The sequence below is a fragment of the Alosa sapidissima genome, chromosome 22, assembly GCF_018492685.1.
Source record: "Alosa sapidissima isolate fAloSap1 chromosome 22, fAloSap1.pri, whole genome shotgun sequence".
Taxonomy (NCBI): domain Eukaryota; kingdom Metazoa; phylum Chordata; class Actinopteri; order Clupeiformes; family Clupeidae; genus Alosa; species Alosa sapidissima.
The window spans coordinates 1,457,636-1,477,968 of NC_055978.1; the positions used below are offsets into that span (position 1 = coordinate 1,457,636).

The window sequence follows — 20,333 nt, forward strand, 5'->3', positions numbered from 1 at the left end:
TAGCCAGCTTTCTCTTGCATTTGTTTGGTAAGAAGGTGTACCAAGATGTGATGTTAAAAGCGATGATGTGTTTGGCGTACATAGAAGATATACTAAAAAGATTCCCATGCTTAATGACAATTATGGTGGAGGGGCTGTTTTTATTCCCAAAGGTCTTGGTAACCTAATTAAGCGGCATGGTAAAAAAAACTGAATATTTACAAAGAAAATGTGTCAATATCTGCCAAGATTCTAAAAGTGGGTCATGGATCATTCATCAGATCAATGAACCAAAACAAATGTCCAGATCAAAACAAATATGGTTTACTGAACACACAATCAAGCTTCAGTCATTGCCATCTCAGTCCCCTAACTCGATAGAAAAACAGTGGGGTGAGTCAAAGAGGAAAATGCACAAGTGTGGACCTAGGAATCTGGACGATCTGGGGAGATTTTGTAAAGATGAATGGTCTTAAATCCCTTGCTTTTTATTCTCCAACTTTATGGGGTGTCATAGGAGAATATTACAAGCTGTTTTATTGGCAAAGGGAGGCTTAAGAAGATATTACAAGCAGGGGTGCCAATAATTGTGAGCGACATGTTTTTGTTAAAAATATTTATTTCTTCATGAGATTTTCCTTTTTCTCAAAATATCACTTCAAGGTTGTATTTTTCCTAATTTTCTTCAGTGTGAGATTACAATAAATCACAAAGAGATTATTTATCTATCTATCTATCTATCTATCTATCTATCTATCTATCTATCTATTTAGGTAAAGGATGCTAGAAAAAAAAACTATTAATGGCAAACGATAAACAAACATCAACAAAACACATGTCCTGGTTTTAAAACCAGTTTAAAAGAAAATGTGTACAAACTGAGTTGACTCTAAAATCAAATAGTAAGGAAATTTGGCCTTGGGTAGAGTACTGAAAATCAGTACTAAAGTAAAAGTACAATTACTCCCTTCAAAAATTACTTGAGTAAAAGTAAAAGTAAAAAAGTACTTTGTTAATAAATTACTCAAGTAACAAGTTACTATTTTGTAAATTTTTATATTTTTGATGGCCCTTTAAATTGGGATACAAAAGTATCCTTTATGCCTGTTTGCCTTTCTCCTCCTCAGTAGGTTAGTCATATAGGCAAACATATTTGAACAGCCCAATTCAAATATATTGTATTTAATATACTTTAATATTATTTGACACACTTTTGTAGGCTATCTTGTCACTTTCAATCCATTACCAGCTGATTCTTCTACTTTGCATTGATAGAAGTCTGGTTGGGTCATTCCACGTCAGTTCAACCAGGGCCCACGCACTTAGGTCTCAAAAAATTCTGAAAAAATTACCAGGTGTACCTATGTTACCCAGGAGACACACTGTAAAATTACTCTTATGTAAGATCAATACTTTCCAAGATACAGCCAGTTTTACAGGGGAAGGGGGCTGTCGATTTTGTTCGGCCTCTTTTTTTTGTCAAAGTTTACAAGCCCACAAGCCCACAGCGCAAGAACTAAACCATGTAGGAGGCTCAAATTTTGCATGCTGGTACATAAATAGGAATAGTATGTAGCAAAATTGTCACGTTTGGTCTGGATAATCCTGCATGGCCATAGCTGTCCCTCAAAGTTGAAATGCACCATTGACATCAATATGTTTTGTATAGAGCTACAAAGGTTACTCAGGTTACCACAGGTTACTCTATACAACCACAGGTGGCAGTGTGGTGACTATATAAAACATATTGATGTCAATGGGGCATTTTGCCCATGTTCAGGGTGGAAAGTGAAAAAGAAAGATTTGCATAAGACAAGTCAAATTGGTGTTTTAAAAAAGAAAAGATCATGGAGAATAAAGAAAAAAAGAAAAAAAAATATTTGTACATTTCCACAAGGTGTTTCAGGTGCTCTGAAAATGAGAACAAAAATGATTTTTTAGACTTGTAAAGTCTGCTGTTCAGACCCTGACAGGGGCGTGCAGAGACCTTTGAAGGGGCAGGGGCTCAAATTTAAAAAAGGGCACATGGAACAAATTTTTCAGAAAACGTGTTAACTTTATTTAAAACTTAATTTTGATTACAACCCAATAGAGCTACATAGGCTACAATTTTCATATTTATGGTTATGGTTATGGATTTAGCAGACGCCTTTGTCCAAAGCGACACATAAATACAAAACAACATAATAAACATATTTATTCATATGTATCAAGAAGAATGGGTGTAAATAGCAGACAGAGCTGTAACACATTTTTCTCATTTCCCTTCTTGGTTCTGAAAATTCAATAGGAGTGCATGTACTGTAGGCCTGCTGTAGCCAGGGCACAGACAAATAGGTCTTTTCAGTTTTCATCAGGCTATTGTCTACACAGAGATCAGGCTATAAGGCTACATCCTATTGATTAAATTCAAAGCTAATTTTAATAGCCCAGAAATCTAGACGCACCCTAGCGGCAGCAAATATGTTATTGCCTAGTCTGGCTTGTCAGGCTATAATTTTAATGTTTATCACAGTGAACTACCACCATTAGCTGGTGTCTTGCAGATTCACGTGCTGTGCGTGTGGCCACTGAGTGAAATGACGTGTAATGTAGCCTACTGTAAACAGAGAACGACATGTGGAGTTGGGTTAGTTAAAAAACTACAGTAGCCTATGTCGTCGGCTTATGACGATTTAGAAAAGGTTTGCCTACTCTGTTTTATGAACTAGGTCTACTAACCTAAGCTACTATAACATAGTAACCTAAACAGAATATGTTATGAATGTTCAGCCTTAGATTTTCGAAGCTGCCAGGTTATTGAAATGGATGGACCATAACATGGTTAAAACGGGTTTGATAGCCATTAAACATGAAACAACTATAAACATTTTATCTCTAAGCTGAATACTATTGCATGTTCAGATAGGCTAACTGCCAAGTGACCTTACCATGCTCCCAAACGTCTCCTGCAGCACTGTGCCTACGTGCACTTTCTGAGAGTTCACTGAATGTATGACGCCACGGATTGGTGGCCGCAAGGCATCTCAATTAACACAGAAAATTGTTATTTTTGTACATTTCTAATTTCACAAACTATTAATGAGACATTTTAGCGAATATTCGCGTTGGAACTAGCGGAAGTATTACAAATTTTAAAAAGTAAAAAACGGGTCTTGTCAAAAGGGCACTTGGACATCAAAGGGGCAAAAGGGCAGGTGCTAGAGCCCCTGTAGCCCCCCTTCTCTGCACGTGCCTGGACCCTGAAGGAATTTATTTTCTGTTCATTGTTTTTTGTGAGAGTGTTTCTACTTATCTCAGTAAGGAAAATAAATCAAGAGCCTATGTTGAGTACAAATATGTCTTCTGAAGGCTTAAACAGAGCCCAGCCAAAAACTCCAATAAAATTTGTATCAACTTTGAGGGACAGCTATGGCCATGCAGGATTATCCAGACCAAACGTGACGTGGAATGACCCGGTTATAATTTCACCATACAGACAATGTAACCTAAAAACAATGGCTATATTGTAGATCTAAATACTGTATAGCCTAGGTAGCCTACTGTAGGTATATCCACTCGGACAGAGCAGGCTATCTGTTTTCTCAGCCGACCGTCGCATGTCATGTCCTGCAACAATGAGGCTACATGCTAGTTTTTTCTAACTTGTGTGCTCAATTTCCAGTGCATTTGCTTCGCTTATAAATTAAGTTGAACGCCTACTTTCCTTGTCAAATGTGATTGTTGAACGATGCTGGCAAAAGTTTCTGTGTCATATCATACCTCTCACCTCGTTGCTACTCTGGCAGTCTCACCAGAAGATGCAGCAGCTGGCAGGACGTCATTGCGTTAACTGAGCTGTTAGATATATAGAACATCTACTTCCATGTAGTAGGCTAAATAGGCCAGTCATTACTTTTATAATCGCGGGGAAACGTAGCAATGCATTCTGAATCCCTGTTTATTTTCTCCCACGCCGCTGTGCACTGAGGGAGAGGTGCGCTTTTCTCCCTCAATATACTTTCTCCTCCGATAATAAACTTGTACTCGTAACGAAAGGCAATCGAAAATGTAGCTGAGTAAAGAGTAGTTTACTGGCTCAAAAATGTACTTGAGTAAGAGTAAAAAAGAGTACCCACCCCTGACAAAAACGGAACACATCAGAACACTGTTTTAGTCACTGCAGTCACCAGAACAGGTACACAGTGCTGTACACTAAATGCTGCCATTTTGCATTTAGAGTGCCCAATACAACCCTTTTTTGCAACCACATGTATGTATTCTATAGGGCACTGTATGCAAAAAGGCAGTATTAAAACCAGTGTGCCTTCCACGGCCCACCTACCCCCCAACATTCTGAATCAATTGTATGTACCATATTGCTATGTAGCATAGTAATATTATACACCATTGAAAGCTTTGACTTTTGGGAATCCATATATGACAACCTTTTACATGTACAATTTGTATAGTGCTTTACATCAGGGGGGGGGGGGGGGGGGGGTGGGATTGCAATTTCGATACTTTTTAAAAGTGTTTGATTTTGGGGCCCCCAACACCCTGACGTCATCAGTGATATATACTGTAGTGGGATCATTCACAACAGTGGACATCCTAGATTCTGCTTGACTCTCTCCACACACACACACTGAAAATTATGGCTTATGTGATGGGCTATGTTTCTATTTCATATATTTGTTAATTTATATAGAGTGTATTTAGTTAATAATGTATAGCATTTTACTAGTAATTACAAGTAGCTAAACATATTTAGTAATTTGAATGCTTCATATTGACGTTTAAGCTATAACACTTAGGCATATCTTTAATGTGTTGTGTTGGTCTAATTTAGTGCACATTGGTGATGAGTAGGTGTAATTGAGTGCCTGTCACTTTAAGAAAATACGTGAGAGTAATTAGCCTCCCTTCAGCCTGACGGTTTTAGGCTAGTCGCTAGTGAATAAAAGTTGTGCATAGTGCATAAGGATATGTGGATGCAATTCATTATGTTTTCTATGTTATTAGATAAAATTAATGTTCAAAAAACTAACAAGTTGGAGACAATCTTGCGTTGACGTGTTGACGTGACCTGAGCTAGCAGGATAGTTACCAAGGAGCTCTTTCCAGATGTAAAAGTTTGCCATGGTTGCGTAGTAGCCTATTTGCGTAAGCGCAAAGTGGTTCTCTCTCTCTCTCTCTCCGTGTGTGTGTGTGTGTGCGTCTGCATGAGGCCATGTTCAATTCAACTCGGTAGTAAACACAGGCTGTAAAAGTGTATGCGGGAATTTCTCGCATTATGATGGCTAGAGTTGCGGGACTTGAACAAATTATGCGCAATACCCGCAATCCCGCAGTGAAATTTAAGCCCTGTTTACATTATCAGATCAATCTCACTATGTCTCAATTAAATTGAATCAAAAATGCCCTCTTCCCCTTCCTCCGCTTTTGGTGCTTCCCTACTTTCTAGCTGCAGTGCAATAAGTAGATGCAGTATATTGGGTACTGAAATATTCACAGTATTCCATAGAAATTGAATATTCATGTTGTTTTATCCAATATTAGTTGTGCAGATGCAAAGTCCATCTTGTACATATCCATTGAAGCAGCAAAGAAAATGTGTGTAGACATTGGTGTAATTATTCCATATTTTGTATTTTAAGGACTATAAATCGCACCGGAGTATAAGTCGCACCAGTCAAAAAATGTGTCATGAAGAGTAAAAAAACATATATATAAATATATATGTTGTACCTGAGTCGCAGGACCAGCCAAACTATGAAAATAAGTGTGACTTAAAGTCCGGAAAATACGGTAGTCATTCTATATCACAACCCCTGATATACAATCCATATAATCTACAAGACGCCTCAAAGCGTTGCCTTTCATTTAAGACCAGGATCATGCTTCTACACCAAGAGTGAGAGTTGCCACACTGTAAGGCTTTTATTGTCAGTATGCATTTTGGGAGCCCAAAAGTCCTATGGGGAGTTTCCATAGGGCATTTTACAAAACACATGAGCATACCTTGGCAAATAATGGTCTGAAGTACTAATTTTCCATTTTATATTGATATTTTGCACACAGGTTCACAAGACCTGGTGCTAGGGCTCAGTTGAGTTTCTAAGTCATCTCAAGTTACCTAGAGGGCTGAAATGTGGTTAGTTCAGAGATGCTTGTTATCCGGCAGAAATAATTTAAAAAAAAAAAACATTCTAGCCTCTGTAACTCTGTGCCAGTACTTCCCACAGCTATTCTTCAGATAGGTTAAGCCTCCCTTTCCCAATAAAACAGCTCATAATATTCTCTTATGACATCCCATAAAGTTGGATAGTACAAAGCAAGGGATTTGAGACTATTCCTCTTTACAAAACCTCTCCAGATCGTCTAAATTCCTAGGTCCTCACTTGTGCATTCTCCTCTTTGACTCGCCCCACTGTTTTGCTGCGGAGTTAAGATCAGGAGACTGATATGGCAATGGCAGAAGCTTGATTTTGTGTTCAGTTTGTGTTTTGTTTTGATCTGGACATGTTTTGGTTCATTAACCAGTCCCTCCAGGATTTTGTAAGGATTTTTTGAGATTGTTGCGACCGAAAATGCCTGATTTTGTGATTCCTGATTTTCTAAAAGCTGTTTGTTGCAAAAAATTGTGGGAGGAAATGAACATTGCAAAAACAGTTGTGATTTTTTTTTTTTAATTGAGGGCAATTACCATTTGTAAGACCAAAATCACACTGATCGTCTTGATGCTTATTAAAGTTGGCTACACACGTTCACATTCTATGCCTAACACCGCAGCCTCTGCATAGGTTGTTCATCCCTCCCTTTTTACTTTTTTGCATGGAAATTTCATATCACATCAATGACCTCTAGCTGACCTCAGAGGTCAAACTGAAAAAGCCTAAATCAAAGCTTATGTCATCAAGAACAAACCCCGAGAGACTCAAAACCTGGCGGCAAGCGGATTATTATCCCAGCGCAAAGTTTCATTTTATCTTGCACGTCTCTTTTATTGAGCAACGCACCTAGAGGTGTGGCAATTAATGACATAAAGAGGGGTCTTGTGCATTATCTAATCACTAGCGTACACTACCTAAAACACATTACACCACTGACCAAGAGAAACCTGGTCAGATGGCAATTTAATATGTTATTTTAAGAGCACTATACGTATGGGCGGGTGCACAACACACTCTGCTTCTCTCATCCAAGAACGCGCACCAGTGCACACATCCAAGCAAAACATTAAAAATTACATGATTACAATGGGAAACATAATTAGAATAAAGACATTATGAAATACATCTCACAATGAGTAGTTATTCACCATCATTTGCAAATTGGTAATGACGGATCAAATTGATTAGGCGAGAGGCAAATATAAGGCTGAAGACGCACTGTCACGAAATCTAAGCAATTCCTCTGCAGGATAAACATTTTTTATTCAGTCATTCGAACATTATTGGGGTAAATGTTGCTTTTTCCAGGCTATGCTTTCGATGGTAACCCATTGTCAGTCGTTGACTGACACCATAGTGAAGTTAGTTTCAGTTTGCTAAGAGTTCAAATAATAGACAAGTGCAAATGTGTGTAGGCTATACTCTGCTAGGTTTTAGTAAAGCATGGTTTAGTGGAATACCTGTTCCATATGACCTTACATGCAAACAGATTCAAATGCGCCACTGACTATCAAAATACTGATGCACTGTTTGAAGTTGCGCTGATTGCTGTTAAAGGGAATGACAAATGTCATTCTCATTGGTTTAAATGATGTTACACCCCAAAACACCCCCATGACTGATTAAGAACCACAGGAATGCCTTGTTGCGCCATCCGCCCGACGTTTGATAACAAAAACACTCCAAGTGTGGACTGGACATCCCACTAAATTTAAATAAGCTTTTCCCTGGTGACCATGCGTTTTAGACTACGAAAATAAGGCCCTGAGAGTTTCCTGCTTTTGTCATTTTGTGCTCAATTTTTATGCTTTACAGCTCCACTATACCAGCAAAGAATATAACAATGTTAAATCAATTATAGTATGCAAGCAATATATTATTATAATATTACTTAACCTCTTTGTTCTTCTTTGTCCTTGTCCCAATGTTCATTCCAGATGCATCTCTTAGACCATCCACTGTTTCCCCATACAACAGCTTGATTGCTCGGACGAGGCGAGCACATGATCGACTATGATGCTGGTAGCAACGAGGGTGACAGAAATCTTGATGTGTGCAGATGAAACTCTGCTGATTGCACAGTAGAATCATCACCTTTGTAGAGAGAAAATAGGGTTAACTATTTTATACAAATATGCTTAATGAAATGAATAGAATAAATTGATGAATTAGGCATTGTGATGAAGGACTTGGGGTTGGGGTTATAGTAGATTAATATGAGCACTTAATTAGGTGGTGAACCACCTAATCCCAGCAACTGCCTATTCAGCTTGTTGAATTCAGGCAGTGCTTCTGTAGTTTTATGGCCAAAACTAAGAGACTAAGAAAGAGCTATTTCCCTCAAGCCATTAGACTCCTCAACATGAACATGCATACCACCCTATGCCATTTTATTACAGTGCATGAAAATGCACTGTTCTGTTATCCGAAGTCTTCTTCTTCTTCCTCTTCTTCTTCTTATTCTTCCCACCAAAAAAAATTCCCATTGACTTAACATTGGGCCTTCTGCCAGGTGTTCCGGCCACCTGCATCAACTGTCAGTTTCTCAGGCTTTAAGCATACAGTCTCATTCTTTTAAGACTACACATGCTATTCAACTGTTTCCTCTGTCCACAACTGTTTCAAAATAAAAGTCCTTGCTACAATAATTCCCTATTAAATAATTTAACCATTTACCATCCACCTATTTAACTGTTCGGTCATTCCAACTATATTAAACCTCATCTACCTAGCAAATAATCTAACCTTTTAAACTATCCACCTATTTAACTGTTCAGTCATTCCAACTATATTAAACCTCATCTACCTAGTTCAGTCATTCCAACTATATTAAATCTCATCTACCTAGCAAATAATTTAACCATTTAAACTATCCACCTATCTGTTCAGTCATTCCAACTATATTAAACCTTGTCTACTTAGCAAATAATTTAACCTTTTAAACTATCCACCTATCTGTTCAGTCATTCCAACTATATTAATATAGTTAAATTTTGGGAAATCCCATTCAAGTCAATGTAGCGTTCTACCTGCATTGTGAAGAGCCGTATAATAAATACGGTCATATATCCTTTAATTTCTTTTATAACTTACGTGTAGCCAAGACATGTTGCGATGATAGTTCTCTTCACCAGCTCCTGTACTCTGTCTTTCCGGTTCAATACTTGGCTCACTTGTGCTGCATGGACTTCCTATCAACACCAATCACGTGAAATGATGACACAAGAAATGATACAAGCAAATTAAAGTAATTTAATTTAGCAAAGTAAGTAAATGTCCCTGTCAAAACTCCCTGTCAGTCTGCTATGCATTAAAATTATAAAATAAGTAAGAAAAATGTATGGTTATGAATTTAACCTTGGGTCTCTGAAGAACACAAGGCGTTAACCAATGGGAAGTCACCATCGGATAACATCATCAATCTGAACCAATCTCCAATCACCCTGTCTTAGGAAAAAATGTTCACGGCCCATAGCGGTCCACCGACAATACAGCACAGGTAGATATCTGACGAGTGTGATGTGGCAGAAAAAACAGGATCAGTACCAGGTGTGGAACACACGGCTGGTGTCTTATACCTGGTTGACAATATTGCGCAAACATCACATTGACAAGCGCACATCTTGGACCTGAGGTTGTAGTGTCAATGAACGGTGGCAGTTCCCTGGAATTGGAGGGTTACTCACATGCACAAGGTCAAAAGCACAGAGTAGGCTATAGACATACTTCTGATGTCCAGATTGTAAAAGTGGATTAAGGTGTCGCCTGAAGCCCAGCTCATGTTTAAACATATCTGTTGTATTGTATTATTAGATAATTATTCTAATTATTATAATTATAATAATTATATATAATAATTAGATAATTATTTATATGTATAAATGTTTTATCTATCGTATGTTCTGTATTGTATTGCTTGATGTCCTGCTTTGGCAATGCAAAGAAATATTTGTCATGCCAATAAAGCTACCTTGAATTGAATTGAATTGATTTGATAATTTGTGGTGACTGCTTGAAAATATTGATGAAATGTTAAAGTTAAAGTTGACTTATATTAAGCAGAAGCTTTTATCAAAAGCAACAGAGACTTGGCGCAACAGCGGGAGTCTAACCCCAGTTAATCAATTGACAGTTGGTGACGTTACCGCTGCTGTACCATGTTAGCAAATTTTAAAGTGTAACTCCAGAGTAAAAACAACCTAGGGTCAATTTACGGTAGTTAACACATTCAAATTTTTGATTGACAACAAAATTGGGCAAAATTTAGCAAAATGATCTGTAGGGACCCTCACCACTCTACCACAGAAGTGTAATTATATTTTGAGCAGTCAGTGGTATAAACTAGCATTTATTTTTTGACGTGCTAGATGCCCCTTAGCTTTCACTATAAACCCATTCAGTGTTAATGCAAAGATGCTCTCGCTCAAAACTCCACCAACTAATGTAATTTAGCTCTCAATCAAAAGTTTGAACTTGTTAACTACCGTAAATAGACCCTAGGTTGTTTTTACTCTGGAGTTAGGCTTTAACAATGTGTGCTTGGCTGCCGATGATGATGATTCCTGCTACTCAGGGAATTGCAGCTGCGTTCATGTTTGGCAGTCATGTTGTTGTCTTTAACTGGCTGTCAATAGAAATCGATCTAAAAGCCTAGGCTGCTAGCTCTCTCACTAGCACATCTTTTAAGGCATTGGAAGGAAGGTTTACTGTATGTTACGTACATACTGCACAGCTATGTACCAGCTGGCTACCATTACATATGGTTAGCCTATCAGCAATGCTAATTGTGTGTGGGCACAGTGAAGTTGATTGGCTGACGATAAAAAATGAGTTCATAGCATTGTCTGATCGTAGGCTACTGACTGCTCATACCAATAACAAATGCTTTCCTGGCTAGGCTACAGTATATCCCAAAGGTGATGTCAAAGTACTTTAATTGTAAGACAACCAAAATAACTTAATTGACTATAATTTTGTTACCATTCAAAAGACTATGTGAATGACTACTTTTGAACAGTAGTGTATGTAATCATGAATGTAAGAGTACATATAAATATTCATAATGATATAAGAGTTATACAGCATAATGTTACATAGAACAGTGTAGGCTAGGCTTTACCTATGTCAGTGACTGTATCTCTGCTCTGAGACAGAAGTCCTTCTTCGTTCTCAGACTCAGAATCCTGTCGGGACATCTTAGTGCTCTTTAGACTCCCTGCACGTTTGATCGAAGAGAGAGATCCCCCCTTTTTCACTCTAAAACTCCTTGCTCCTTTAATCTGTAGCAAACGTGATCCGCCAATTCGAATCTTTCTGTTAGGACCTTAAGAGGGAACACAGATATCAGAGCTTTAGTATAATGGTACACAGTGTTGTGTTACTTATATTTAAAACCCATAGAAGAAATGCACCGATTGATTGGGCTGGTGACTGGAATTGGCTGATTTTCACGTGATTTTCAGCAACTGGCCGGTCAGTCTGAGATAGGTGCCACACTTCAACATCACCCAGCTGAGTTTTCTTCAAGTTTGAAGAAGCTAGCAAAGGCCAACACTCAGGGCTCAATGTACAAAGAAAGCACTAATACAGAGTTAGTCTATGCACCGAAAGCGTACGCCGTGCTTTGCCATATTGCTTGGAATTTACTAAGATGTCACTTCATTACGGTACGTGAACAGCGCTCATCGCCACCTGTCCCTGACCCCTTTACAACACAAATTGCGTGCCCACAGCTGAACCACAAGCGCAGTTAAATGAAGTTTACCGATCATACATGATAAGATATCAACAAGTAGCGACATACAGAGTAGGCCTAGTAGTTCTACTCCACCTAAAAAAATACTCAAACTATTTACTGCATGTAGACCTCTACTCTTACTGCTCTCATGAAGGCTAATGTTATCCCTCGGCCGCTGCACTCCTCCAAGGAATGTTGTATGGCACTGTCTTCCCCACTCCCACAGCAATCCAGACTTTTTTCCATCCGTGGTCCCCCGATGGCGGACCAATCCGCCAAGCTCCATCAGAGCAGGGGCATCCCTCTATATCTTCAAAAAACTCTTGAAGACACAACACTGGTGCCGGACTGGCAGCCTGTTACAGTAGCTCTGTTACATTTGTACACTTTTTTGCTATTTTCATTGTTTTTTCTCACTTGTCACCATGGGCTTAGGTTTAGGGTAGAACGCTAGGGACTAGTCCTAATCAATATTTTGAGACGCATCAAAAAATAGTTCCCTTTTCAATAGACAGCGTCTTGGTTGCTAGGTAACCAACATTCCAGATCCCTCGTTACGGGTCTTTGTGGTTTACGTGTCTTCTTGAAAGAAATGTTTAAAGTCTGAAATCACATTCATATCTAGCTTTGCTGCATGCATGTTACAAGGACACTGGTCCATGTCATGTATGGGACATGGTACTGCAAAAAAACGGAAACATAGCCTACATTGCAGAACCACTCAACTTTATTAATTTACTGTATGGTGAATAAATGTTACACTACTGTGCACAGCCCCATATGTTTTTCTGACACGATGCTAGCACGTTAGCAGCGGTTAGCTAACTATGCTAACGTTAGTTATCTACAAGTCTCCTCCAAGTGACAATCATATTATAGGCCCTACACAATGCTGCGAACAATTAGCATCCTCGTTTATCTTACTTACATTGAGTTGACTGTGTGGCTTAATCCACAGATGTGGTGAAGCACTGTTTCATTATGGTTTGCTAAGGAGTAACCCATTGCTTAAAATAGCGGAGAGCTGGGATGAGAACATTGTGTCAAATCGCATTGTATCGCGGAGTGATTTATTATTAGCTGTGCAAAGTCTGAGTTGAAATGTCCAGGGATATTCCAACTCATGGAACGTCTCTCGGCCAATCAGAAACAAATAAATAGTTCCATAGAACCCAATTGTTGTATAACACTATATATTACCATTGATTTACTTATTGACATTAACCATTTTGATTTATAGTAATACTAACCCACTATACATCTCTCTTTCTTCCCCCTTACCTCACTTGTGAGGTATACCATCATCAGTCATCAGCCATCCGTGTGTTTGGCCATCATCTCACTCGTCTCACCTGAAGTCCCACGCCTACGACTGCCCCATCATCGCCTATTACTGTACCTGGATTCTTGGCCCGTACTGCCTAGCGACCTGATTCTGATACCATGGCGGCATTAATTTAGCCGTGGCGGGCCGCCATACTAAAATCAACGTAGAGGAAACACCACTAGTAAAGATGTATGTACTGTACCAGCATCAGTGCGCTACAGATTCCAAAAATAATTCAGTGGAAATGCATGGATTCAGTTGCTTCCAGTAGCAGCAACTGGAATCCATGCATTTCCACGGAATTATATTTGGAATCTGATCCCTTATCATACCTGTTCATTCGTACTCGTCGCTCGACTTATCGTGACTAAATTCAAGATGGCGTCGAACGGTAAAATTCCTTAAGGTACTGTCTGTATAAATCGTCTTGTAAATAAACTACCAGTGCTTTTTCAAAGTTCTTAATGTCTCGTTTTAAATGTCAAGGCCCTCGGAAGTCTACCAATGAAGTATGGAGCTACTTTTGATTATTTTTTCACAGGTTTTCTGCACTTGCAGACAATGGCAATGGGGTTAACAGACAGAACATATCTAAAACCACATTGTTATGAAAATTGAAATCACATGGGACTCACCGATGGTGTCTTGATTTTTTTTGTCATCAAAAGCAGTGTCGGATTTGAGCGTGTGGCTGCTGCTATTCAGGGAATCATGTCCATCCTCATCATCCAGGATACCAGCAAAACTAATCTTGCGCTCATATCGATGACGTCCTAGCTCAGGGTCCAAACGAAGACGACAACTATCCAGGTCCTTCAAAAAATACAAGAATATACAAGCACTGAAAACTCTAGAACTCCATTACTTTGCTATACAATCACAGTACATGAACAGAGCTTTTTTGAATGAATCTTATTAATCAAATTTGAAGCACCTTGTTAACAGAATATATGGGCCAATAAGGACAGTCAGTCAATAAACAAGAAGTAAAACAGAGTTAGGCTTTTGCAGTGTCTGAGTCTATTTTTTAAAACAATGAGTTCCTACTACATAAAGTATGTACCATGGAGTTCATTCTGTCTGTATTTTCTTTTGTTTTTGTTTTTGTGTGCATGTAATTCGTTTCAGAAGATTATAGATACTAACAACCAGGGGTTCAGTGCGTGGACGGGGTAGGCAAGGGAAAGTCTCTCGTAGGAAGGTGGTGATCTCCAACAGCAACTGGCATGCTGCCATCTTCAGAGCAAATGGGCAGCCACATTTGGTAGGATTCACGGTGTCTACAGTAAAATATATATATATATATATATTTATATATTTCAATTTCAATTTATAGAGCGCCAAAACATTACACATGTCTCATGGCGCTTTACAGAGTGTTAAAACAACAAACATACTGTATATGCATGAGAAAATCCATGACATGTGAAAATGGCACAAAAGGATGTTCCCATGATCGGGGACACACTGAGATGAGTTTGAATGTTGAACTGCAATAATGCATCACCTGTGGTTAATTAAAAGGCACAAAATTTGCTCTTAGGAATGGCACTGAGTATGCGTGCATATTTTTTGTCTTGTGTGAGAGTAAAGCCATTAAAAACCCCACAAATAATACAAGAACACACATTGTGTTACCAGCACAAGAAGAGCTTATCGGCCATTCACTAAAGCTAAATACAGATGCACTGATGCTGTTGGGTTTAATTCAACTAATTTAAAGACAATTCAGAATAATATTCCCAATTCTCACCATATTAAAACAATGTTCTGCCATACTGCTGTATTGCTTAACACGCTGTAGTATGTCTACTGTGTCTGCTACAGCAGATTTCATAATGTAAGCATTAACTGGTATGGTATGGTATGCATGCTTGGTTTATTTTATTAATACTGACTATCTGTTTCTTTTCCACTCATCCCATCTTCCTGACCCTCACCTTGTGTCCAGTGTATGTTTATACATCTTTCAGTTCTGATTAACACATGGGCAACCCTTTTCATCTGAGAGTCCAGATAAGGTTTCATTCAAATTAGCGTTTCTTTTCAATGTTGACATGTTCTTCAAGAGATTCATACAGCATACAGAGCAAACTGGCAAAGCTTTTATTCAGCCTTAATGGTTGTTCAAGGTAAACTTACTATCATCCAAGTAATCTTCTTCCTCATCCTCCTTCCTCATCTTCCGTTTGGTCTCCTCATCAAAGATGAAGCCAAGGATATTTGCTGGACTCTCACTGTCTGAGTGGCACAGTTCACTTAAACGTGTACCGATAGCCTGGTAATTGCACACAAACATATTTTAAAAAATCAAAATGTCTTGATTTTTTTATAGACACACCCTGTTCCAAAACTACAATGATGGCAGGGTTTCATACAGCAAAACACTGTGGCCCAAATTCTCCCATTCATGTGTAAGTCCTTTTTTACATGCTTCCAGCTATGTACATTCTCCCATTTGCACTTGTGTCACTCCCACTGTGCATAAATTCAAAATTGTTACCTTCGTCAAACTCACATCCAATTCCACACTATGTTCGCGAAGAACTACATCTGCAAACGTTCGCCAAAAAAAAAGGCAAACGGAAAACTGTTCACCAACGTTTGCAAACGTTCGCCTATGTTTGTGAATTTGAAAGCACCTCTGTACCTACATAGTTTCAACCATGTTGCTAAGTTGCTCACATAGTTGCTAACTATGCTTTTGGGAAACGCACCCCAGGATTGTGGGCGACTCCAGCCACCTCTCACACAGTCTCTTCAGCCTCCTGCCCTCTGAACCAATGGCTCTGTGTCTGCTCTACCAGACTCACAGTTTATCCACCAGACTGCCAGGAAACTGAACTCTCTCCCCTCTCCCTGCTCAATAAAGTTGACTTTCACTATAAGTAAAGATTAAAATCTTTCTTAGCAAGTCATGTGTCTGTTGGTATGGTAGTAACTCACGTCGCCCCATTGGCAGAAGTGTTTGGCAGCATTCCACTGAAGCTTTTGATTCCTTTTGTTTCCAACAACCGGTGAGCGTCCACGTGACAAACCTCGCTTGGTAATATTGACATGATGGCCCTTCATCCACTCAGGCCAGTTGCCGCGATTACAGCGATGCACAAACCGTGCACACTCCAGAAAGAGTGAAGCTCTTGCAACAACTGGAGCTTCCTGATTAAGGAGAGAAAACATAAAAAGTACAATGAAATTCATTTATAAGTCAGAAATATAAACCATTTGGTTCATAGAGCAGGCATTGGCACACACTAAAAATTTAAAATAACTATAGCCAAACAAAGTGCCCTTCATCAAACTCCAAGAAAGTGCGAAGCATCCAAGGTGGCAAAAGGATGAAGGTTTTTACAGGTTCAACAAAAAAGGCATTGCCATGTCGACAAATGGGAGCAATTGGGAAGTAGAAACACACCATTCCACATTTTAAATAGTTCTTGAGTTATGTTTACTTGCAGTAACCCCTTCCTTTTACAGTCCCCTAATTACTAAGTATTTACCTAGGTACATTATTGGCAGAAGTGGAGAAAAAAAGTGCTGGTTCATATTTTTTACAGTAAATAAGAGATACTAGGAGATATTCCTGATAATCACAACATATTCCATCAAGGATAACGGCTGCCGAGGTATAAGTATATAAGTATATATACTCTTTTGATCCCGTGAGGGGAAATTTAGTCTCTGCATTTGTCCCAATCCGTGAATTAGTGAAACACACTCAGCACACAGTGAACACACAGTGAGGTGAAGCACACACTAATCCCGGCGCAGTGAGCTGCCTGCAACAACAGAGGCGCTCGGGGAGCAGTGAGGGGTTAGGTGCCTTACTCAAGGGCACTTCAGCCGTGCCTACTGGTTGGGGTTCGAATCGGCAACCCTCCGGTTACAAGTCCGAAGCGCTAACCAGTAGGCCACGGCTGCCCCGTCCCAATATACAGAATTAATGGACGAAGTGGAGGCAAATAACTCCACGACACAAAGCCAAGTTAAGATACTCAATCCAGGTCAACTTACACATCAGAATCAGGCTGATCAACCACTCATTATGTGTGTGATGACCTCTAATGTGCCGTCTCGTAACGGATGATAAGAAAGAATGAACATATAGGGAGAAAAGGTGAGAGCCATGTAGTGCCACATTCATGGGTAATGTAGTTTAGTTCATCCAAGCCCTTAAAAAACACACAGGACCTGATGTGAAGATGGCAGAAGTACCAGCAACTTACGAGAATTGCCAGTATGCAAGAAAAAGTGCAAGTACGTAAAATAGTAAAATGAAGATGTGCTAGTACTGCATATTGTATACCAGCCCACTTCAAGCTTTGGTGCCACTACATCGAATTAAGAGAATGCATTGAATAATCTGTGATGGCTTCACTACGCTTGCAGATGGGCTAGCTACCATTAGGCTAGATTATCATAATCCAGTTTGGAAGGAATCATGGTCTACCCAAGAATTTCTATAGCACACTGTGTGAGATGGGATCTAATCTTCTAAATATAATCGTTTATTAGTATAATAGTATAAATCGACATGACTTCATTAATTACGAGACCCACGTAACATCCTGTTTTAGCTGGGGTCAATGAAGATGAGCCAAGCTGGAACTTGATTTAGTTCATATGTGGCTTGTATGTGCCATGAATAAGTAATATAAGCCTATAAAATGTAATTTACAATCTGCCATTTACAGTGATCAATATTGACTGCAGAAATTAAATTGGCCATTGGTGATCATTGTGATGAAAGGGTAAATTGTTTTTTTTTTTTTAAATGCAAGAAAAATTGCAAAAAAAAGGTCTGTTAGCTTCCATAGAATCAGGGGGGGAATTGTTTATTTTTTCCACAATGTTCCTGAGATATACAGAAAAATGCTTATAGCAGAAATACTTGGGCACTTATAGCAGAAATACTGTTGCAGCCTACAGTTTTAATACACATATTTAAAAGAGTAACATTGCATTTGCATTTGATGGGCTTTATTATGGACATCCCCGCATGTCACCTGAATACATAAACACACATACACAGCAACAAGAACAAGAAAAAACACAAAACTGACCAGATCAAGAGCAGCAGCCAGTATGGATGCATCCGGAATGGTACCAGGCTCACAACAGTTGAGGAGAAACTGGAATCTCTTCATTCCTTGTCGAATTGCACCAAGGTTAACAACATTCCGGTTCTTCAGAGCCTCCTGACTGGCTACCAGCCTCTCCTGGAAACTATGACATCCTGTGGAGAAAGGTCAAGCAAAAGAACAAGTTCAAAGAGGGTGTGTGAAGAGTGTGTATTCAAATAATGATCAAACACAATGCACCACTGTAATATGATAAAAGGTGATCATGAACAATAGAGATGTAAACAGCGGAAAATCAAGCAAAAGTGAGCACTGATATTGGTCATTCCATCTGTCAATAAATTAATCAGCTGATCAAAAAGTATTTGCCTTCAGGGCACCCTATCTTTGGAACAGTCTTACAAGAGAAGAAGGCACTGTTGAGATCTTTTAATTCTAGATAAAAAAAAAATGTATCTTACTAACACTAAGGCCTGGAGTAAAATCCATCACCTTTATATCCCTTTAGTTGGTTTAAATGCTGTTATTTCATGGATATTTTTGTTTTATTTCAATCTAATTTTTCAAACATATTTTTCCTTCAAACACCCTCAGTACTCTTTAAATGGCATTTTTGTATTGCTATTTATTTATTTACCTATTTTTTTTTTTAAAGTAGCTGTTTGTCGTGAGCTCTCTCTCCCTGCCTGTTAACGAGCCTTCCTTGCTCTCAATTATCTGCCACTCCCAGTCTCTGCTCTGCCTGATTAGCTGCACCTGTCCCTACCCTTGCTCTCTCGTTGACCTGCCAGCTGCACTGCATTTCCTGTTAACCATCCCCTGTATTTAAAGCCCCGTTTTTCAGTCCACCTTTGTCAGAACGTCTGCAAAGCCTGCACGTCTAACCTGCACGGCTAACCTGCACGGCTAACCTGCACGGCTACGCGCTACTCTGACTCCTGACTCCTGTTTTTGTAGTGATGGGCGAACGAAGCCTTTTGAAGCTCCTTCCTGATTGTATCGCAAAATGATCCGAAGCATCAAAGCATCGAAGACAACACACTGACATCTGGTAGTCAGCAGAAATGACAGCGGCTATAAATTCGACACACCCGAACGAAGCTTACAACATGAACATGAGGGACAGAATGGACACATGGCATGAGATGACTGAAAATTAAATAAATTAATTAGAACTAGGGTATAATGTTTGAATATAGCCTAGTGTGTTCAGCGTTTAAATTTACGTGTGTTCAGTTGGTTTTAACAAACTGCAGCAAGAAATGCAGCCGTCTGCTATGTGGCAATATCAATTTACTAATTGACTAAATAAAGTGTACCTAGTAGAGCTTAGATCGGGCCCAAAAAATCAAGCCCGACCCTACCCGAGCCCGTGCACATTGTGCCCGAGCCCGACCCGGCCCGACACGTTAACTGTAATTATGAGCCCGAGCCCGATTTAAACCCGACATTTTTTAAATACGTGGGCCATTATAACTGACGTTCACAACTACAATTCCGAGCTGTTTGAGCTACAGAAATCCGTTTAGAGGACATTGAGAGGACAAAAGAGGACATTGAAGGCTGGCTATCATTATTTCTGCCATGGCAAGCCTGCTTCATGTTCATCTTAAAGTATTTTTGCTGTCATATATGTGAACATCGTGCGCACGCAACAAAGCATACCTGACAAATGCATATCTCCGACTTTTCTCCAAACTTCCTCGAAGTTATTTCTCCTGTTTTCAGGAGGCCGGGAGCCACGTATACCCCTCAGGATGTTTTTTGCTATGTTTTTTTCACTATGATTTCCTGTTAGCCTATACCCTGGGCCATAACGAGTTGATAGGGACAACTCCCAACTCGGCCCCGTTTGGTCTTAGGGCCCAAAAAAACATAATTTAAGGAAAATCTGCAGGCGAAATTATATAGCTGTAAATATTAAGGTACTGCAACTGCAAAAATGGTCCTAGAACCCTATAAATTTACATGGATCACCCTGTCACATAGGGGAACCAACCTGAAAAATGTTTCAGGGCTTGGTGCTTTTCTTCTGTCAAATATCATCTTTAACA

The 20,333-nt window shown here is 39.3% G+C and overlaps 1 protein-coding gene and 1 long non-coding RNA gene across 10 annotated transcripts in view; one reads left to right on the plus strand and one right to left on the minus strand.

Moving 5' to 3' along the window:
• The window catches only part of LOC121696861 (protein unc-80 homolog), a 239,077-nt gene that overhangs the window by 138,634 nt on the left and 80,110 nt on the right, over positions 1 to 20,333 (minus strand). For all 9 annotated transcript variants that reach the window (XM_042077934.1, XM_042077933.1, XM_042077929.1 and 6 more), the window contains 8 exons: positions 18,262 to 18,434; positions 16,145 to 16,357; positions 15,341 to 15,476; positions 14,345 to 14,478; positions 13,834 to 14,011; positions 11,254 to 11,457; positions 9,228 to 9,325; positions 8,031 to 8,228 (listed from right to left, as the gene is read on the minus strand). In XM_042077934.1, coding sequence (XP_041933868.1) covers positions 8,031 to 8,228; positions 9,228 to 9,325; positions 11,254 to 11,457; positions 13,834 to 14,011; positions 14,345 to 14,478; positions 15,341 to 15,476; positions 16,145 to 16,357; positions 18,262 to 18,434 — 1,334 coding nt within the window. The remainder of the gene's footprint in view (positions 1 to 8,030; positions 8,229 to 9,227; positions 9,326 to 11,253; positions 11,458 to 13,833; positions 14,012 to 14,344; positions 14,479 to 15,340; positions 15,477 to 16,144; positions 16,358 to 18,261; positions 18,435 to 20,333) is intronic.
• Positions 824 to 19,904, plus strand: LOC121696887. The gene is made up of 3 exons (XR_006026349.1): positions 824 to 834; positions 4,039 to 4,044; positions 19,603 to 19,904. It is a non-coding gene; the product is annotated as an uncharacterized LOC121696887 (long non-coding RNA).